The sequence below is a fragment of the Lolium perenne genome, chromosome 1, assembly GCF_019359855.2.
Source record: "Lolium perenne isolate Kyuss_39 chromosome 1, Kyuss_2.0, whole genome shotgun sequence".
Taxonomy (NCBI): Eukaryota; Viridiplantae; Streptophyta; class Magnoliopsida; order Poales; family Poaceae; genus Lolium; species Lolium perenne.
Genome location: NC_067244.2, coordinates 207134482 through 207156576, shown reverse-complemented (window position 1 = coordinate 207156576; position 22095 = coordinate 207134482). Strand labels below are relative to the sequence as shown.

The window sequence follows — 22095 nt, the reverse complement described above, 5'->3', positions numbered from 1 at the left end:
CCCTTTTTATAGGCCGGAGGGAGGCGGGGGAGCGGTGGCGCTTGATACGTCTCCAACGTATCTATAATTTCTGATGTTCCATGCTTGTTTTATGACAATACCTACATGTTTTGTTCACACTTTATGATGATTTTATGCGTTTTCCGGAACTAACCTATTGATGAGATGCCGAAGTGTCAGTTCCTATTTTCTGTTGTTTTTGGTTTCAGAAATCCTAGTAAGGAAATATTCTCGGAATTGGACGAAATTAACGCCCAGCATCTTATAATTCCACGAAGCTTCCAGAACACCCGAGAGGGACCAGAGGAGAGCCACAGGGGGCCCACACGTGTGGCCGGCGCGACCAAGAGGGGGGCCGCGCCCCCCTATTGTGTGGCGCCCCCGTCAGCCTTCCGACTCCGCCTCTTCGCCTATAAGAAGACCCCTGACCTAAATCTTCGAGACGGAAAAGCCACGGTACGAGAAACCTTCCAGAGCCGCCGCCATCGCGAAGCCAAGATCTGGGGGACAGGAATCTCTGTTCCGTCACGCCGCCGGGACGGGGAAGTGCCCCCGGAAGGCATCTCCATCGACACCACCGCCATCTTCATCACCGCTGCTGTCTCCCATGAGGAGGGAGTAGTTCTCCATCGAGGCTAAGGGTTGTACCGGTAGCTATGTGGTTAATCTCTCTCCTATGTACTTCAATACAATGATCTCATGAGCTGCCTTACATGATTGAGATTCATATGAGCTTTGTATCACTATTAATCTATATGCTACTCTAGTGATGTTATTAAAGTACTCTATTCCTCCTCCATGATGTAATGGTGACAGTGTGTGCATCATGTAGTACTTGGCATAGTTTATGATTGTGATCTCTTGTAGATTATGAAGTTAACTATTACTATGATAGTATTGATGTGATCTATTCCTCCTTTCATAGTGTGATGGTGACAGTGTGCATGCTATGTTAGTACTTGGTATAGTTGTGTTGATCTATCATGCACTCTAAGGTTATTTAAATATGAATATCGAATGTTGTGGAGCTTGTTAACTCCGGCATTGAGGTGCTCTTGTAGCCCTACACAATTAGTGGTGTTCATCATCCAACAAGAGAGTGTAGAGTATAGCATTTATCTATTCAGTTATGTGATCAATGTTGAGAGTGTCCACTAGTGAAAGTATGATCCCTAGGCCTTGTTTCCAAATACTGCAATCATCGCTTGTTTCTTGTTTCTTTGCATCTCTACTTCCTGCAATATTACTATCGCACGCCAAAGAAGCTATTTTCTGTCGCCGTAGACAGTCAAGTATTTTCTGGCGCCGTTACTACTGCTCATATTCATTCATACCACCTATATCTCACTATCTCTTCGTCGAACTAGTGCACCTATACACCTGACAAGTGTATTAGGTGTGTTGGGGACACAAGAGACTTCTTGCATTGTGATCGCAGGGTTGCTTGAGAGGGATATCTTTGACCTCTTCCTCCCTGAGTTCGATAAACCTTGGGTGATCCACTTAAGGGAAAACTTGCTGCTGTTCTACAAACCTCTGCTCTTGGAGGCCCAACACTGTCTACGTGAAAAGGAGTGTGCGTAGACATCAAGCTATTTTCTGGCGCCATTGCCGGGGAACGAAGGAAGCTCCACCATTTCCTCCCTCGTCAACCACGCGCCGCCCCGGACAAGCATCAAGTATTTTCTGGCGCCGTTGCCGGGGAGGAAAGGTAAAAGGCACTCACACTCTGGTCCCAGGTAACTAAGTTATTTTCTGGTACCGTTGTAAGTGCTCGAAGCTATTTCCTTTAGATTCTGCAATTGCATCTTTTTGTTTCTTGTTTATCACTAGTTTGGCATAATGGAAAGCAACTATGAGCTTTTTAATCTATTTCCTGAGTTAAGACATGGATTGTTTTCTGCGAAAATTAAAAAACCTATGGAACCTTATTTGCATGCTAGTAGCAATGATATTAGTATGAACGCTTTGAACACCATTGTTGCTAATGATATGGAAAATTCTAAGCTTGGGGAAGCTAGTTTTGATGAGCATGATCTTTTTAGTCCCCCAAGCATTGAGGAGAAAATTTACTTTCATGATACTTTGCCTCCTATTTATGATGATTATAATGATAGTGGTCTTTTGGTGCCACCTACTATGGAGAGTAAATTTTATTATGATTATATTATGCCTCCTACACTTGATGAGAATAATAATGATAGCTACTTTGTTGAATTTGCTCCCACTACAACTAATAAAATTGACTATGCTTATGTTGGGAGTAGTAATAATTTTATGCATGAGACTCATGATAAGAATGCTTTATGTGATAGTTATATTGTTGAATTTGCTCATGATGCTACTGGACATTATTATGAGAGAGGAAAATATGGTTGTAGAAAATTGCATGATACTAAAACACATCTCTATACGCTGAAAATCTTGAAGTTACTCTTGTTTTATCTTCTTATGTTTGTCACTTTGTTCTTCATGAATTTATTTGTGTACAAGATCCCTATGCATAGGAAGTGGGTTAGACTTAAATGAGTTTTGAATTTGCCTTTTGATGCTCTCTTTTGCTTCAACTCTTATTTCTTGCGAGTGCATCATTAAAACTGCTAAGCCCATCTTAATGGCTATAAAGAAAGCACTTCTTGGGAGATAACCCATGTCTTTATTTTGCTACTGTTTTGTTGTGTCTTGGAAGTTGTTACTACTGTAGCAACCTCTCCTTATCTTTATTTTATTGCAATGTTGTGCCAAGTGAAGTCTCTAATAGAAGGTTGATGCTAGATTTGGATTTCTGTGTAGAAACAGATTTTTATCTGTCACGAATTTGGGAAGGGTTCTCTGTAGGTAACTCAGAAAAATCTGCCAATTTTTTGTGTGATCCTCAGATATGTGGGCAACTTTCATTCAATTTGAGCATTTTCATTTGAGCAAGTCTGGTGCCTCTAAAAAATTCGTCTTTACGGACTGTTCTGTTTTGACAGATTCTGTCTTTTATTTCGCATTGCCTCTTTTGCTGTGTTGGATGGATTTCTTTGTTCCATTGACTTCCAGTAGCTTTGAGCAATGTCCAGAAGTGTTAATAATGATTGTGTCACCTCTGAACATGTGAATTTTTATTATGCACTAACCCTCTAATGAGTTTGTTTCGAGTTTGGTGTGGAGGAAGTTTTCAAGGGTCAAGAGAGGAGGATGATATATGATTAAGAAGAGTGAAAAGTCTAAGCTTGGGGATGCCCCCGTGGTTCATCCCTGCATATTTCAAGAAGACTCAAGCATCTAAGCTTGGGGATGCTCAAGGCATCCCCTTCTTCATCAACAATTTATCAGGTTTCTTCTATTGAAACTATATTTTTATTCCGTCACATCTTATGTACTTTACTTGGAGCGTCTGTTTGTTTTTATTTTTGTTTTGTTTGAATAAAATTGGATCCTAGCATTCATTGTGTGGGAGAGAGACACGCTCCGTTGTTGCATATGGACAAAAATGTTCTTAGCTTTACTCTTAGTGTTCATGGCGAAGGTTGAAACTGCTTCGTTAATTGTTATATGGCTGGAAACAGAAAATGCTACATGTGGTAAATGGTATGATGTCTTGAATAATTTGATACTTGGCAATTGTTGTGCTCATAAAGATTATGTTTAAGCTCTTGCATCATATACCTTGCACCTATTAGTGAAGAACTACATAGAGCTGGTTAAAATTTGGTTTGCATGATTGATCTCTCTAAGGTCTAGATATTTTCTGGTAAAGGTGTTTAAACAACAAGGAAGACAATGTAGAGTCTTATAATGCTTGCAATATGTTCTTATGTAAGTTTTGCTGTACCGGTTCATACTTGTGTTTGCTTCAAACAACCTTGCTAGCCTAAGCCTTGTATTGAGATGGATTACTTCTCATGCATCCAAAATCCTTGAGCCAAAAACTATGCCACTTGTGTCCACCATACCTACCTACTACATGGTATTTTCTGCCATTCCAAAGTAAATTGCTTGAGTGCTATCTTTAAACAATTCAAAAGTTATTACCTCTTATTTGTGTCAATGTTTTATAGCTCATGAGGAAGTATGTGGTGTTTATCTTTCAATCTTGTTGGGCAACTTTCACCTAGTGGCTTCATCCGCTTATCCAATAATTTTGCAAAAAGAGCTGGCAATGGGGTTCCCAGCCTCAATTAATTAACTTTCATAATTTTACAAAAAATAGACACTCCTCCATGGTATGTGATTGTTGGACGACACCCGAGGATTCGGTTAGCCATGGCTTGAGAAAGCAAAGGTGGGGAGGAGTATCATCTAAATAAAACTAAAATAAAAAGGCACTCCTTCATGGTATGAGATTGTTGGCAGGCACCCGAGAATTCGGTTAGCCATGGTTTGTGAAAGTAAAGGTTGTAAGGAGTGCTACCCAAAAATAAAAATGTTTCATGGGAGCCGCTCTTTGAAGGTCTGTCTGGCAAGGGGTTTAGAGTGCCCACTACCATTCGTTGACAACAACAAACACCTCTCAAAACTTTACTTTTATGCTCTCTTTATGTTTTCAAAATAAAAGCTCTAGCACAAATATAGCAATCAATGCTTCCCTCTTTGAAGGGCCATTCTTTTACTTTAATGTTGAGTCAGTTTACCTACTTCCTTCCATCTTAGAGGCAAACACTTGTGTCAACTGTGCATTGATTCTTACATGCTTACTTATTGCACTTATTATTTTACTTTGCATTGACAACTATCCATGAGATATACATGTTACAAGTTGAAAGCAACCGCTGAAACTTAATCTTCCTTTGTGTTGCTTCAATGCCTTTATTTAGAATCTATTGCTTTATGAGTTAACTCTTATGCAAGACTTATTGATGCTTGTCTTGAAAGTACTATTTATGAAAAGTATTTGCTATATGATTCAGTTGTTTAATCATTATCTTTATCATTGCTTTGAATCGCTGCATCCATCTCATATGATTTACAATAGTATGATTAAGATCATGTTGGTAGCATGTCACTTCAGAAATTATCTTTGTTATCGTTTACCCACTCGAGGACGAGTAGGAACTAAGCTTGGGGATGCTGATACGTCTCCAACATATCTATAATTTCTGATGTTCCATGCTTGTTTTATGACAATACCTACATGTTTTGTTCACAATTTATGATGATTTTATGCGTTTTCCGGAACTAACCTATTGACGAGATGCCGAAGTGCCAGTTCCTGTTTTCTGCTGTTTTTGGTTTCAGAAATCCTAGTAAGGAAATATTCTCGGAATTGGACGAAATCAACGCCCAGCATCTTATAATTCCACGAAGCTTCCAGAACACCCGAGAGGGACCAGAGGAGAGCCACAGGGGGCCCACACGTGTGGCCGGTGTGGCCAAGAGGGGGGTCGCGCCCCCCTATTGTGTGGCGCCCCCGTCAGCCTTCCGACTCCGCCTCTTCGCCTATTAGAAGACCCCTGACCTAAATCTTCGAGACGGAAAAGCCACGGTACGAGAAACCTTCCAGATCCGCCGCCATCGCGAAGCCAAGATCTGGGGGACATGAGTCTCTATTTCGGCACGCCGCCGAGACGGGGAAGTGCCCCCGGAAGGCATCTCCATCGACACCACCGCCATCTTCATCACCGCTGCTGTCTCCCATGAGGAGGGAGTAGTTCTCCATCAAGGCTAAGGGCTGTACCGGTAGCTATGTGGTTAATCTCTCTCCTATGTACTTCAATACAATGATCTCATGAGCTGCCTTACATGATTGAGATTCATATGAGCTTTGTATCACTATTAATCTATGTGCTACTCTAGTGATGTTATTAAAGTACTCTATTCCTCCTCCATGATGTAATGGTGACAGTGTGTGCATCATGTAGTACTTGGCGTAGTTTATGATTGTGATCTCTTGTAGATTATGAAGTTAACTATTACTATGATAGTATTGATGTGATCTATTCCTCCTTTCATAGTGTGATGGTGACAGTGTGCATGCTATGTTAGTACTTGGTATAGTTGTGTTGATCTATCATGCACTCTAAGGTTATTTAAATATGAATATCGAATGTTGTGGAGCTTGTTAACTCCGGCATTGAGGTGCTCTTGTAGCCCTACACAATTAGTGGTGTTCATCATCCAACAAGAGAGTGTAGAGTATAGCATTTATCTATTCAGTTATGTGATCAATGTTGAGAGTGTCCACTAGTGAAAGTATGATCCCTAGGCCTTGTTTCCAAATACTGCAATCACTGCTTGTTTACTGTTTTGCTGCATCTCTACTTCCTGCAATATTACTACTGCACGCCAGCAAGCTATTTTCTATCGCCGTAGATAGTCAAGTATTTTCTGGCGCCGTTACTACTGCTCATATTCATTCATACCACCTATATCTCACTATCTCTTCGTCGAACTAGTGCACCTATACACCTGACAAGTGTATTAGGTGTGTTGGGGACACAAGAGACTTCTTGCATTGTGATCGCAGGGTTGCTTGAGAGGGATATCTTTGACCTCTTCCTCCCTGAGTTCGATAAACCTTGGGTGATCCACTTAAGGGAAAACTTGCTGCTGTTCTACAAACCTCTGCTCTTGGAGGCCCAACACTGTCTACGTGAAAAGGAGTGTGCGTAGACATCAAGCTATTTTCTGGCGCCATTGCCGGGGAACGAAGGAAGCTCCACCATTTCCTCCCTCGTCAACCACGCGCAAGTCCTGGACAGCATCAAGTATTTTCTGGCGCCGTTGCCGGGGAGGAAAGGTAAAAGGCACTCACACTCTGGTCCCAGGTAACTAAGTTATTTTCTGGTACCGTTGTAAGTGCTCGAAGCTATTTCCTTTAGATTCTGCAATTGCATCTTTTTGTTTCTTGTTTATCACTAGTTTGGCATAATGGAAAGCAACTATGAGCTTTTTAATCTATTTCCTGAGTTAAGACATGGATTGTTTGCTGCGAAATTAAAAAACCTATGGAACCTTATTTGCATGCTAGTAGCAATGATATTAGTATGAACGCTTTGAACACCATTGTTGCTAATGATATGGAAAATTCTAACCTTGGGGAAGCTGGTTTTGATGAGCATGATCTTTTTAGTCCCCCAAGCATTGAGGAGAAAATTTACTTTCATGATACTTTGCCTCCTATTTATGATGATTATAATGATAGTGGTCTTTTGGTGCCACCTACTATGGAGAGTAAATTTTATTATGATTATACTATGCCTCCTACACTTGATGAGAATAATAATGATAGCTACTTTGTTGAATTTGCTCCCACTACAACTAATAAAATTGACTATGCTTATGTTGGGAGTAGTAATAATTTTATGCATGAGACTCATGATAAGAATGCTTTATGTGATAGTTATATTGTTGAATTTGCTCATGATGCTACTGGACATTATTATGAGAGAGGAAAATATGGTTGTAGAAAATTGCATGATACTAAAACACATCTCTATACGCTGAAAATCTTGAAGTTACTCTTGTTTTATCTTCTTATGTTTGTCACTTTGTTCTTCATGAATTTATTTGTGTACAAGATCCCTATGCATAGGAAGTGGGTTAGACTTAAATGAGTTTTGAATTTGCCTTTTGATGCTCTCTTTTGCTTTAACTCTTATTTCTTGCGAGTGCATCATTAAAACTGCTAAGCCCATCTTAATGGCTATAAAGAAAGCACTTCTTGGGAGATAACCCATGTCTTTATTTTGCTACTGTTTTGTTTTGTCTTGGAAGTTGTTACTACTGTAGCAACCTCTCCTTATCTTTATTTTATTGCAATGTTGTGCCAAGTGAAGTCTCTAATAGAAGGTTGATGCTAGATTTGGATTTCTGTGTAGAAACAGATTTTTATCTGTCACGAATTTGGGAAGGGTTCTCTGTAGGTAACTCAGAAAAATCTGCCAATTTTTTGTGTGATCCTCAGATATGTGCGCAACTTTCATTCAATTTGAGCATTTTCATTTGAGCAAGTCTGGTGCCTCTAAAAAATTCGTCTTTATGGACTGTTCTGTTTTGACAGATTCTGTCTTTTATTTCGCATTGCCTCTTTTGCTGTGTTGGATGGATTTCTTTGTTCCATTGACTTCCAGTAGCTTTGAGCAATGTCCAGAAGTGTTAATAATGATTGTGTCACCTCTGAACATGTGAATTTTTATTATGCACTAACCCTCTAATGAGTTTGTTTCGAGTTTGGTGTGGAGGAAGTTTTCAAGGGTCAAGAGAGGAGGATGATATATGATTAAGAAGAGTGAAAAGTCTAAGCTTGGGGATGCCCCCGTGGTTCATCCCTGCATATTTCAAGAAGACTCAAGCATCTAAGCTTGGGGATGCTCAAGGCATCCCCTTCTTCATCAACAATTTATCAGGTTTCTTCTATTGAAACTATATTTTTATTCCGTCACATCTTATGTACTTTACTTGGAGCGTCTGTTTGTTTTTATTTTTGTTTTGTTTGAATAAAATTGGATCCTAGCATTCATTGTGTGGGAGAGAGACACGCTCCGTTGTTGCATATGGACAAAAATGTTCTTAGCTTTACTCTTAGTGTTCATGGCGAAGGTTGAAACTGCTTCGTTAATTGTTATATGGCTGGAAACAGAAAATGCTACATGTGGTAAATGGTATGATGTCTTGAATAATTTGATACTTGGCAATTGTTGTGCTCATAAAGATTATGTTTAAGCTCTTGCATCATATACCTTGCACCTATTAGTGAAGAACTACATAGAGCTGGTTAAAATTTGGTTTGCATGATTGATCTCTCTAAGGTCTAGATATTTTCTGGTAAAGGTGTTTAAACAACAAGGAAGACAATGTAGAGTCTTATAATGCTTGCAATATGTTCTTATGTAAGTTTTCTTTGTCTTAGGTTCATACTTGTGTTTGCTTCAAACAACCTTGCTAGCCTAAGCCTTGTATTGAGATGGATTACTTCTCATGCATCCAAAATCCTTGAGCCAAAAACTATGCCACTTGTGTCCACCATACCTACCTACTACATGGTATTTTCTGCCATTCCAAAGTAAATTGCTTGAGTGCTATCTTTAAACAATTCAAAAGTTATTACCTCTTATTTGTGTTAATGTTTTATAGCTCATGAGGAAGTATGTGGTGTTTATCTTTCAATCTTGTTGGGCAACTTTCACCTAGTGGCTTCATCCGCTTATCCAATAATTTTGCAAAAAGAGCTGGCAATGGGGTTCCCAGCCTCAATTAATTAACTTTCATAATTTTACAAAAAATAGACACTCCTCCATGGTATGTGATTGTTGGACGACACCCGAGGATTCGGTTAGCCATGGCTTGAGAAAGCAAAGGTGGGGAGGAGTGTCATCTAAATAAAACTAAAATAAAAAGGCACTCCTTCATGGTATGAGATTGTTGGCAGGCACCCGAGGATTCGGTTAGCCATGGTTTGTGAAAGTAAAGGTTGGAAGGAGTGCTACCCAAAAATAAAAATGTTTCATGGGAGCCGCTCTTTGAAGGTCTGTCTGGCAAGGGGTTTAGAGTGCCCACTACCATTCGTTGACAACAACAAACACCTCTCAAAACTTTACTTTTATGCTCTCTTTATGTTTTCAAAATAAAAGCTCTAGCACAAATATAGCAATCAATGCTTCCCTCTTTGAAGGGCCATTCTTTTACTTTAATGTTGAGTCAGTTTACCTACTTCCTTCCATCTTAGAGGCAAACACTTGTGTCAACTGTGCATTGATTCTTACATGCTTACTTATTGCACTTATTATTTTACTTTGCATTGACAACTATCCATGAGATATACATGTTACAAGTTGAAAGCAACCGCTGAAACTTAATCTTCCTTTGTGTTGCTTCAATGCCTTTATTTAGAATCTATTGCTTTATGAGTTAACTCTTATGCAAGACTTATTGATGCTTGTCTTGAAAGTACTATTCATGAAAAGTATTTGCTATATGATTCAGTTGTTTAATCATTATCTTTATCATTGCTTTGAATCGCTGCATCCATCTCATATGATTTACAATAGTATGATTAAGATCATGTTGGTAGCATGTCACTTCAGAAATTATCTTTGTTATCGTTTACCCACTCGAGGACGAGTAGGAACTAAGCTTGGGGATGCTGATACGTCTCCAACGTATCTATAATTTCTGATGTTCCATGCTTGTTTTATGACAATACCTACATGTTTTGTTCACAATTTATGATGATTTTATGCGTTTTCCGGAACTAACCTATTGACGAGATGCCGAAGTGCCGTTCTGTTTCTGCTGTTTTTGGTTTCAGAAATCCTAGTAAGGAAATATTCTCGGAATTGGACGAAATCAACGCCCAGCATCTTATAATTCCACGAAGCTTCCAGAACACCCGAGAGGGACCAGAGGAGAGCCACAGGGGGCCCACATGTGTGGCCGGTGTGGCCAAGAGGGGGGGTGCGCCCCCCTATTGTGTGGCGCCCCCGTCAGCCTTCCGACTCCGCCTCTTCGCCTATAAGAAGACCCCTGACCTAAATCTTCGAGACGGAAAAGCCACGGTACGAGAAACCTTCCAGATCCGCCGCCATCGCGAAGCCAAGATCTGGGGGACATGAGTCTCTATTCCGGCACGCCGCCGAGACGGGGAAGTGCCCCCGGAAGGCATCTCCATCGACACCACCGCCATCTTCATCACCGCTGCTGTCTCCCATGAGGAGGGAGTAGTTCTCCATCAAGGCTAAGGGTTGTACCGGTAGCTATGTGGTTAATCTCTCTCCTATGTACTTCAATACAATGATCTCATGAGCTGCCTTACATGATTGAGATTCATATGAGCTTTGTATCACTATTAATCTATGTGCTACTCTAGTGATGTTATTAAAGTACTCTATTCCTCCTCCATGATGTAATGGTGACAGTGTGTGCATCATGTAGTACTTGGCGTAGTTTATGATTGTGATCTCTTGTAGATTATGAAGTTAACTATTACTATGATAGTATTGATGTGATCTATTCCTCCTTTCATAGTGTGATGGTGACAGTGTGCATGCTATGTTAGTACTTGGTATAGTTGTGTTGATCTATCATACACTCTAAGGTTATTTAAATATGAATATCGAATGTTGTGGAGCTTGTTAACTCCGGCATTGAGGTGCTCTTGTAGCCCTACACAATTAGTGGTGTTCATCATCCAACAAGAGAGTGTAGAGTATAGCATTTATCTATTCAGTTATGTGATCAATGTTGAGAGTGTCCACTAGTGAAAGTATGATCCCTAGGCCTTGTTTCCAAATACTGCAATCACTGCTTGTTTACTGTTTTGCTGCATCTCTACTTCCTGCAATATTACTACTGCACGCCAGCAAGCTATTTTCTGTCGCCGTAGACAGTCAAGTATTTTCTGGCACCGTTACTACTGCTGATATTCATTCATACCACTTGTATCTCACTATCTCTTCGCCGAACTAGTGCACCTATACACCTGACAAGTGTATTAGGTGTGTTGGGGACACAAGAGACTTCTTGCATTGTGATCGCAGGGTTGCTTGAGAGGGATATCTTTGACCTCTTCCTCCCTGAGTTTGATAAACCTTGGGTGATCCACTTAAGGGAAAACTTGCTACTGTTCTACAAACCTCTGCTCTTGGAGGCCCAACACTGTCTACAGGAAAAGGAGTGTGCGTAGACATCAAGCTATTTTCTGGCGCCGTTGCCGGGGAACGAAGGAAGCTCCACTATTTCCTCCCTCGTCAACCACGCGCCAGTCCTGGACAGCATCAGCGCTCATTAAAGCCGGCACGCAAAGCTAGGCGCGACGAGAAGCTTCGCGGCGCCTCTGCGGGAACTGCAGCGTCGCTGCGCGCCAATAACTTCCGTCGCGAGGTAGGCGACTGTTAGGTTAAACTTCAATGTGTCGCTGACGCTTCGGTCCCGACACTCCCCGCCTCGCTTTTCGTTGTGTCCGGCGTCCCCGGAGCGTCCCCTGTGAGGTGGGGACGGGCTCAGGGCACCGGTCACCGTATCAGGCCTCGCCGGACGAAAAGAGACTTTAGGGAATGCGGCTGGGAACGTTTTTTTGTCCGCCGCGCTTCAAATCCCTTTGGGGACAGTTTGAGGACGCGACTGGAGATGCTCTAAGCAAGTAAAATGGCTATTGGTATCACCATCTCCTAAATAAATGAATAGGGACTGCTGCTTGGCAAGATGCTCTCTAGATTGTAGTATGAACACTAGTCAAGTGACCGCGTCCATTGCTGCACAATGAGTAAACAACTATTTACATGTCCAGAAGTAATTGATTTTCATAAGGGTGACCGCCAAATGTCGGCCGACCGATTTGGGGGGTGAAAATCGGTCGTCCACGAGTCGTTGGATGGTCCAGCTGAGGCCGTTCGATCCTCCCATTCAGTATATGTTGCTTTCCACATGATGTCACCCACGTCTCTCCCAAAAACGTCGCTTTCCATGCTTGTCTACTTCCCACCTCTTCAGCGTGAAGCGTATTGCTCGGGCATGGACCGATACATCCGTTTCCCACAAAATACCAAAGAGGATGGACAAAAATTCTTTTGATATTTACAACAAATTTCAGAAACTTTTACAACAAAAAATAGAATTTGTAGCATTGAAGCCAAATTTCACATCAGAAAAAACTGAAAGATGATTCACACCAAATCTGTAGATATTTACAACAAAAGTTCTCGATTTTTACAACAAAATTAGCACTTGTAGCATTGAAGCAAAATTCACATAAGAAAATTACCGAAGATAATTCACACAAAATCTTTGGATATTTACTACATATTTTCTCAACTTTTACAACAAAATATAGCACTGGCAGCATTCAAGCCAAAATCCCCATCATAAAATGCAAAAGATGACTCACACAAAAATATTTGGATATTTACTACATAATTTCTCAACTTTCACAACAAAAATTAGCAATGCCGAAGATGATTGACACAAAATCTTTGGATGTTTACAACACAATTTAGGAACTTTTTACAACAACAATTTCAACAAAATACACATACAAATTGCAGAAAAAAGATATTAACAAAACTCCAAGATATCATCGGTGGTGATCGGTGGTCCTTTCCAACATCGACGCCAACCCCTTGAAGCACCACACCGCCATCGTTCGCATCAGCTCGTCAACCTCGCACAATCCACATCGGCGAGGTAGCGTCATCATGCACATAGAGAGGTTGAGGAAGGAGATCTAGGGTAGTGGTGGTGCCTGGAATGGTGGCAGGGACCGGTGGCTAAGCGAGTGACGCATAGAGAGAGGGGTACTAGAGGGAATCTGGGGCATCGATGCCTAGAACGGCGGTGGTGAGGTGGCGTAGATTTGAAAGGAACAGCAGCGTTCTTGGTTCATGCAAGGAAAATAAAACATCGGACCGCATATTGCGTGTTTACGGGAAGCATGCGATTGAAAGAAAAACAAACTAAGGTCATTTATAATGATAGTGAAGACATATTTTCTCTTAGTAGTTCACGTCATCTAGAGAAGACAATAAATATTTGATGTATAATGTATTATCTCTTATTGTCATCCTTTACAATAAATGAGAATTAATAATTTTGTGTAGTAAAATATGTGACTAGGGAAGATAAGTCGTACAATAAGAAAAAATAGTCTTCTCTTATTTCATAAGAGATCGTCTTTTTGTTAAGGGAAGATAACCTTCTGTTTCTACTTTTTCTTTCCCCCAACAAAACAAAAATTCTACGTGATTAATGTAAGGAAAATCTGACGCTATCCTTTTGTACATGCTCTAATTAGCCAGTATGTGATCATCATCAATAAAATGACTTCGTTCTTAAGTGAATAGCTTCACTTCGTCCTCAGGTCAGGATTCACGATCATTTCCATCTTCATCGATGTCCACTTGCAGCATCATTCACACGTCCTTCAGCTCGTATGAGAGGAGCTGAACCATGGGCCGCCGCGAGCATTGCTCCGCAGAATGTCACCTCCATTGCGGACCAATAGAAGCTTCTACCACTCTTGGGTGTATTTACATTATTGTCTCCTCTTCATGAGGAAGTTGGCATTCGACACGGTCTGGAGGTTGAAGATGAAGGGCTTCTCAAGGATCTCGTTGTAATTTTCGTTTTTCTTGAGCTGCTTTGTACTGTTCGGTGTTTCTTTTAATGTCAGTGTCCTATTCGCAAAAAAAAATATCTAGACGTATTTTAGTATTTTAGTATATAAGTAGTTGTAATTGCATTGACCAAGATGAACATATGACATGTAATTTGGGACCGACAGAGTAATTGTAAGATAAGCTACATTTAAATTTTGATATTCAATGAACTTTTTTTTTGCTTTGCAAGTGTTTGAAAGATCTGTCAACCTCACCGCAACAAAGGTGACCGTACATCGATTTAATACTACTCCCTCCGTTCCTAAATATAAGCTACATAGTTTTTTGACAGAAAAATTAATACGCATATGTAGGTAAAGTTACATCAGGTATAGACGGGATTAATTCTGGACAGTTGACATGAGAAAATAGATGAGTAAGATAAGGAAAGTACTCAAATCCCTAAGAATATTGTCTAGATAGGTGGTGCAAGCGTAATATACCCTATATTCTAGAATTTTTCTCAAACAATTACTACCTCCGTTTCAAGTAATAAGGCGCACGCGTGATTCAAGACGAACTTTGACCATAAAAATTGAGCAATAAAAGTTTAATTTTATTATATGTAATTAGCACCGTTGAATTCGTACTGAAAAGCACTTTCTAATGATGCTAATTTCATACAAACACTCTTTATATATTTATAAAGTATTTTTTGGTCAAACAAAAAGCACGTAAAAAGGGGACGCCTTATTCCTTAAAATGGTATATGGCTTATATATCTAGACACCTACAATTATATGGCTTATATATCTAGAAACTGGGGAGTAGTATATTCCCTCCGTTTCTGAAGGAGCAAGTAATTTCCCCAGATTTGGTCCATTTCTATCTAGATTTATCATGTTCTACATTTGAAGTTACCAACAACACAATATCTTGAAATTCTTCATGTTCCAGTTGCAATTTCACTTCCAGCCAACTCCTGAAACTAAGATTACACCTTCTGACATCCATTACAACTACAGAGATAACCCAGATCATTACAAGTCTCGACGTCTAGGAAATTTTTCTTTGAGGGGAGTATGTCCACGCTCCACACCATGCATCTCCCCAGAATTTTCCCAGCCTAGAATTTGAGTACTATATCAATCACCTTAAATTATACTACATCACTAGGCCTGAAACTGTAGAACATAACAGTTTGCAATCTTAGAAAGATGTTATTGCAAATTTTAGAACATAACAGTAACAATAAGTTATTCCATGCATTGTTGATCTGAAGGCCACAAAATGTGAAGGACATTCAGCAAAATAGGCAGTCTCATTCTCATCACAGCTATGCATGCAAGCAAGAACAGCATCACAGTTCACACCACAGCAACAATAAGTTATTCCATGCATTGCTTACTCGAAAGAAACCAAAGCAGGCCAACAGCATGGATTGAAATCATTACACACTGTAGCGAGGTTCAACGGACTGAAATCCAGCGTACAATAGCTCCCAGCAATTGCAACAGCTACGTCAAAAGCAAGGGTAGTTGCTTCAAAGAATGGGAGGCAAATATAAGTACAACCAGATCTGTATCATAAGTCATAATTTTCTTCTTGACATTCTTCCTATAACAGACAAGCAGGAACTGAATGATGTCAAATAAACAATGATCATCGGGACCCAGCAATTCCTTAGGAGCCACAGCAAGCAGATCCCGAAGCTGCCGGTGCGTCGGCGCCTTCTGTCTTGTTAATCTTGATGGTCTTGTCCTACAAAGCAAGAACAAATCTCTCAGAAGATTGAACAGGATTGAGCTTGGGACATAAGTGAGTACAGTTATCCGTACCTCGGGCTTGGAGTCGGTCTCAGCAAGCCTCGTCTTAATGTCGCGGGCAATGGAGAAAAAAACTTGCTCCACGTTGAGGTTCGTCTTGGCACTCTGAAAGACAGTACACCACAAAATTAGAACAACTTCTCCACTGCAACAGTCAATAAACTCAACAAGCAACATACAGTTTCGAAAAACTTGATGCCATATTCATCAGCCAAAGCTTGCCCCTTCGCTGTAGGTACAGCCTGATGCAACAATTGAAAAATAGATCATCAAACTAATGGACTCGATATTATAATGCAGAGTAAACCATAGTCAAATAATACAGAATACCAGATCTAGAGGAAAACAGGAATTCATGAGGCGTACCCTTTTACTCTCATCCATATCAGCCTTGTTGCCAATCAAGATCTTGTTGACATTGTCGGATGCATGTTGCTCGATATTCCGGATCCAGTTCCTTATGTCTGTATATTGAGTGAATAAAAGGTCAACAAAGGCAAAACAAAATTCAAAATGGAAGTATTTGGGGTGATATGGGTAAGAAGACGGTACTGTTGAAAGATGACTCATCCGTGACGTCATAAACAAGCAGGATGCCCATGGCTCCTCGGTAATACGCTGCAAGTAAATAGGGTAATGAAGTTCAATTGGTTAGAAGATTTTAATGTATGGCTTCTCCACTTCTGTCAATAACAATGGCATATAACTTCACAGAAATAGTCCACAGAAATAGTCCAGCAGATAAGAGCAAGCATTATATATACCAGTAGTAATAGTCCTGAAACGTTCTTGACCAGCTGTATCCCATATTTGTAGCTTAATACGTTTCTGGTCCAGTTCTATTGTTCTGATCTTAAAGTCAATACTGCACAAACCAATGCAAGAATTAGTATAGTGCAGAATAAGAAAGTGCCCAGCTTCCACTCAATATAAGACATTAGTAGTAAAACAATCTTCCTAACACAAAAAAATACCAACCCAATTGTGGTAATAAAGCTGGTAGTGAAGGAGCCATCAGAGAACCGCAGAAGGAGGCAACTCTTGCCAACACCTAGACATGGAAAAGTGGAGAAAGAAGAGTTATTATCAGAAAATAGTCACAACAAGGAACTCTCTCTATCTCAATCACCAATCAGCAGTGCCATCAAATCTACGTCATCTACTAGCTAGTCACATGCCAGCATATAACACGTAAAAGGCATCTTGTATATTCTCCAAAGTAACTTATGTTTCAAGCTATTTATTCTTAACATCTTAACCCTACAACAGGAGGAGCAAAAGAAAGCTCTGCCGAAGGATTATGCATGTCATTCTCCATATGGCCTTGTAAACACCAAATAAGCTATAATTTATATTCTCTAAAGTAACTTATGTTTCAAGCTATTTATTCTTCACCTCTTCACCCTAAAACAGGAGCAGCAAAGGAAAGCTCTGCTGAAGGATTATGCGTGCCATTCTCCATATGGCCTAGTAAACACCAATTAAGCTATAATTTATATTCTCTAAAGTAACTTATGTTTCAAGCTATTTATTCTTCACCTCTTCACCCTAAAACAGGAGCAGCAAAGGAAAGCTCTGCTGAAGGATTATGTTTGCTGTTCTCAGCATGGCCTAGTAAACTATACAAACAATCACAGACAATAAAGTCAAGGCTACCTCAATGTTACTTTATAACACATAAAAGGCATCTTTTACATCCTCCAAAGTAACTTACGTTTCAAGCTATTTAGTCAACCTCTTTACCCTACAACAGGGGCATCAAAGGAAAGCTCCACTAAAGGATTACGTGGCGCTCTAGGTATGACCTTGTAAACTATACAAACAATCACAGATGATAAAGCCAAGCTACCTCTCAATTAAGCAGCAGCGGGCATGAAACGTTTCAAGGTTATCAACGGTAAGAACTTCCATCTACCGCTATCTTTATCAAGTCTGAGCTCAGTAATGCAGTGCCACAAATCTATGCCATCTACTAGGTAGACACATAACACCAAATAAGGTATACTTTACATCCTCTAAAGTAACTTACGCTTCAAGCTAAACATTCTTAACCTCTTCACCCTAGAGCAAGAGCAGCAAACGAGGAAACTGCCAAATGATTGTGTGTGATAGACTCAACTTGGCATTGTAAAGTCAAGCATTGGGTCTCAATGTTTAAACAGCTGGTTGCCGTGTTTAATATTCTACAGAGCAAGGAGTGTGAAAGCACCATCCCGGGAGGTGGACCATTTCCAACGCTCCTCCAACCAACCAAACAATTTCCCAATTGAAATGTTCATCCAGGAGCACGCAACCTACCGCTTCTCCTCAGCCTTGTAGCGGCTCAGACCTCTCCCGATTTTGCATCAGGAACTAACGCGTGCTATGCTAGGCAGGCAGCATGTGACTACGTCATCAACGTACCGCACCCAAAACCAGCATCAGCTGCCTTCACGCGGATAATCAGCATGGAATTGAGGGCAGGCGCGCATTTCGGCTCCTAAACGCGCGAATTCAGCAAGGGATGACGAATCCCCCCCTAGATCCGCTTCGTGCACATGCCTAATCTGGCCGCGATCCGACACGGCGAGCAGGCACGCTCGGCGCGCGCGCAGCACAACACAGCAGCGCGAACGAGGGTGATAGGGTGGGAGATCTAGGGAGGGGGGGCGGGGCACTGACCGCTGTCCCCGATGAGGAGGAGCTTGATGAGGTAGTCGTAGTCGGCCCGGGCCCTCGCCGGCGGCGCAGCCATGTCGCGCGCGCGCGCCCTCCTCCTACCCGTCGATCGGCGCCTCCGCCAATCCCCCGACCTGCGAGAGGAGGAAATCGAGCCGCCGTCAGGTCAGAAATGGCCGGCGTCGCCCGAGGCGGGGACTGCGCGGGGGGATCGGCGCGCTTACCGGCGGAACGAGGGGGGTGGGTAGGGGAGGGGGGGATCGAGGCGCGGCCGGTGGCGGATCTGGGGGGAGGAGCGAGGCGGAGGCGAGAGGAGACGGCGAATTTGTTTTGACGGGGTTAAATGGTGGTGCCTTTGATTTCGAGAGCGTGTCTTTGTTTTGTTTTCGTGTTTCGGTTTCGATGGTGGGGTGGTGCGTGCTGCGTCAGGCTGGGCAGTCACTTGGATTGGAAGACACTGCTTCTTCCCTCGCCACACCACCGACCGGGTCGATTTACACAAAAATAACTCTTTGTTGCAACTATAGCATAGATTGACCTCCGAGCAAACTATTTCACCCATCTAACCCTTTTGTGTGGCGTCCCTCCCAGTGTGGCGCCCGTGCCTGCGGCGCCACTCTCCCAGCCGACGTGGCGCCCTCGACGCTGAGCTGGTGCGTCGATCCGACGTGGCAGAATGTGTGGCGGTTTTGGCGAGGCTCTTTGTGTAAATAAGTGGATGAATGTGAGGGATTCGAAGGGGATTACCTTAAGGAATGGATGGGGAAGAGATTGGTCGGTCGGATCTGACGAAATCGTGGCCGATTTGGTGGGGGGAGAGGGGGAGGAGGAGGAACCGCCGGCCGCCTGTCTTGAAGAAACAGAGAAGAGAAAGAAGAAAAGGGTCGGGCTGGGGGCGGCTCGGGCGCCACACTTAAGTGGATGTGTGGCGCTCGTGGCATCGGCGCCACACAAAGAGCCTCGCCAAAACGGCTAAGTCCCAGACGATTTGTCTTACAATAGGTTTTGGGCAATTATAAGTGCATGTGTGGCGCCGATGGGAGCGGCGCCACACATCCTGCCACGTCGGATCGGCGCACCAGCTCAGCGTCGAGGGCGCCACGTCGGCTGGGAGAGTGGTGCCGCAGGCACGGGCGTCACATAGTCATGTGTAGCGTCCATGGGAGGCGCCACACAAAAGGGTTAGATGGGTGAAATAGTTTGCCCGGAGGGTCAGTCTGTGCTATAGTTGCAACAAAGGGTTATTTTTGTGTAAATCGCCACCGACCGGTGAGCCCTTGTTACCATCTTTTTTTTTCCATTTTATAATCTCTAGTGGAGACTATGAATTGTGGGCCAAGTGCAACTCTTTGCCTCTCTGGGACCGGTATGTCTGTGTGATGAGGTCGAACTCACCTTGGTTCAACTTGGAGGAGGAGGGACAGACACTTTTGCCTAACTTTCTAAAATTGACATTGCCAGGAACAAGTCACACCACTAAATATGTGAAATTTGTACAATGAAAATACCTTCGGTGTGAACACGTGCCTATGTACCTAGTTGATTCAAATGATTATCATAAAAATTTCGGAGGACTTGAATTCTTAGGGGGGAAAAGTGGCGTGTAAATTCTTAGAGCATCTCCAATCGCGTTCTCTAAATCAGGCAAAAGCGCCCAATTGAGTGTTTAGGGGACGCCGCCGCTTGTTGCCGTGTTGGGGACACGTCTATTTATGCGTTTTTTGTAAGATTGGAGTGGGCATGATATTGTAATCCTGCATTTTTTTTCCTATTTATGCGTTTTGGAAAATCAAAGAGGACCTAAGAGTCTGTTCTCTTTTGACGACGGACTTGATCGGGGGAACCGAGGTATGCTAGATGGCGCAGGGTTTGATTAAGAGACATGCTCGCATGGCTATGCAAGTTTGAAGTATATGTGACTTATGTTGTAAGCTCAGAGAAGAATTAAACGTTATATCCGGAAAATGTTATGGGGGCGCAGTGGCGCACATGACACCAGGTAGAAAAAATTCTTTATAAAACAACAATTTTTCACCATGTATGCACCAAAAGATGAATTTTATCAGGTTTGGCACCAGTGTGCACCCTAGTGTTGAACTCTACCTCCGCCACTGTTTACGCCCGCAAAAAAATATAGGACAATATTGAGTTTTCCAAAAACTACGACTCAAGGATTGCAACTTGCTCCCCGTGTTTTCAAAATCCACTATACCCTAGGAGGATTCTCAAAAACAGTTGGAAGTAAAAGTTAGATAAGATGCTTGGAACTATCATCTCAATCTACTTTAGCATTTGTCATTCTTGTTTCAGTGGAGGTTAGAAGAAAGGAACCATGTGTACAGTAACAAGCATAGGCAATCGGTGAGTCGGTGACCGTCTTAACGTGACCATTCTTTTCGAGTGAATGGAGGAGAAAGGGGGATGGCACTGGCTTCCTTTCAACTCCACAACGTCCTTTGTGTGTGTGGTCACGCAGCCTCCATGCCACCATGGCTTCGAAATGTCTACTTGCCAGATTCGTGCTAGTGCCGTTACAGCACGCAAAAGTAGTTCCATGGATCGTCCCATCGAGGAGGCATTCAGGTGAGGTTACCGGGAACGCACTTGGTTACAGGCGTTTAGAGATCATCAGGGGCAACTAGCCCAAGTGCGTCCAAACAACAGCTCATTGTTGATTGTCTAGATACGACCGGTTCCAGACGAGTAGACCAGTTCTATGTCAAAGGACCATGGCACATGCTATGCAATGCTTAGTCAGGAAGCCTCCAATATTGCGTCTGGATTTTCTTCTTTTCCCTAAATAATAGAGGGTTGGTGACTGGTTCTTGGAGAATCTTAATAACAAAGAAATTTGGATGCTTAAATTAGCGTGTGGAAATGGCTGACTTCATAGAGTAAGAAAGTTCTAATAATGATGTCAATATGCTACTAATTCAAAAGAAACTTAATAAATGTATGGTTGAAAAGACCTAGCAAATGGTACTATGATAACACCAACTGGAGGCATAAAAATGATGATCACATACTTAAATCAATGTGTGTAAACTGCCGTCTTCATAGAGTGAGGAAGTTCTAATAATGATGACAGTATATGCTATGTCAAAAGAAATGTACATTATTTATGATTGAGAAGACCCAGCAAATACTGCATACAAAATGACTGTAACATCTTGACTGATCTTGGGGAATGTTACTCAATAACAGAGAATTATGAAGGCTTAGAGCATCTTGTGGAAATAGAAATCTTCATAGAGTAAGGGAATTCTAATGATGGGCTACATGCTAACCTATCCAAATTTTGACAAAGTTGAGACACTTTTGATTAGACGGAGGGAGTATATAATTTATGATGAAGACCTAACAAGTACAGCACCACCAGCTGAAGTACAAAATGATATGCTAAGAATGAGAACATCTTGGTGTAGAACCAACCAATACCCTGGCCCAGCCAAATGGAGAATGAATGACAAGAAATCAAAAACACAGAATGAATGAAAGAAAACAAACACCATACTCAATTCGCAGCCAAACAAGAATGACTGCATGTGTATGGTAAGGAACCTAAGAGATACAGCTCAAGGCTGAACACATGAAAA

The 22095-nt window shown here is 41.8% G+C and overlaps 1 protein-coding gene across 1 annotated transcript; it reads right to left on the bottom strand.

The window, feature by feature from the left end:
- Positions 1-15429: 15429 nt before the first annotated feature.
- On the bottom strand, positions 15430-18872 carry LOC127321677 (ras-related protein RABE1c). The gene is made up of 9 exons (XM_051350706.2): positions 18724-18872; positions 18503-18633; positions 16820-16892; positions 16606-16706; positions 16394-16459; positions 16208-16305; positions 16021-16083; positions 15854-15946; positions 15430-15776 (listed from the first exon to the last, which is right to left on the bottom strand). Exons 2-9 carry the CDS (start codon positions 18573-18575, stop codon positions 15699-15701), a joined length of 645 nt encoding a protein of 214 aa, XP_051206666.1. The 5' UTR covers positions 18576-18633; positions 18724-18872; the 3' UTR covers positions 15430-15698.
- Between the last annotated feature and the right edge of the window lie 3223 nt (positions 18873-22095).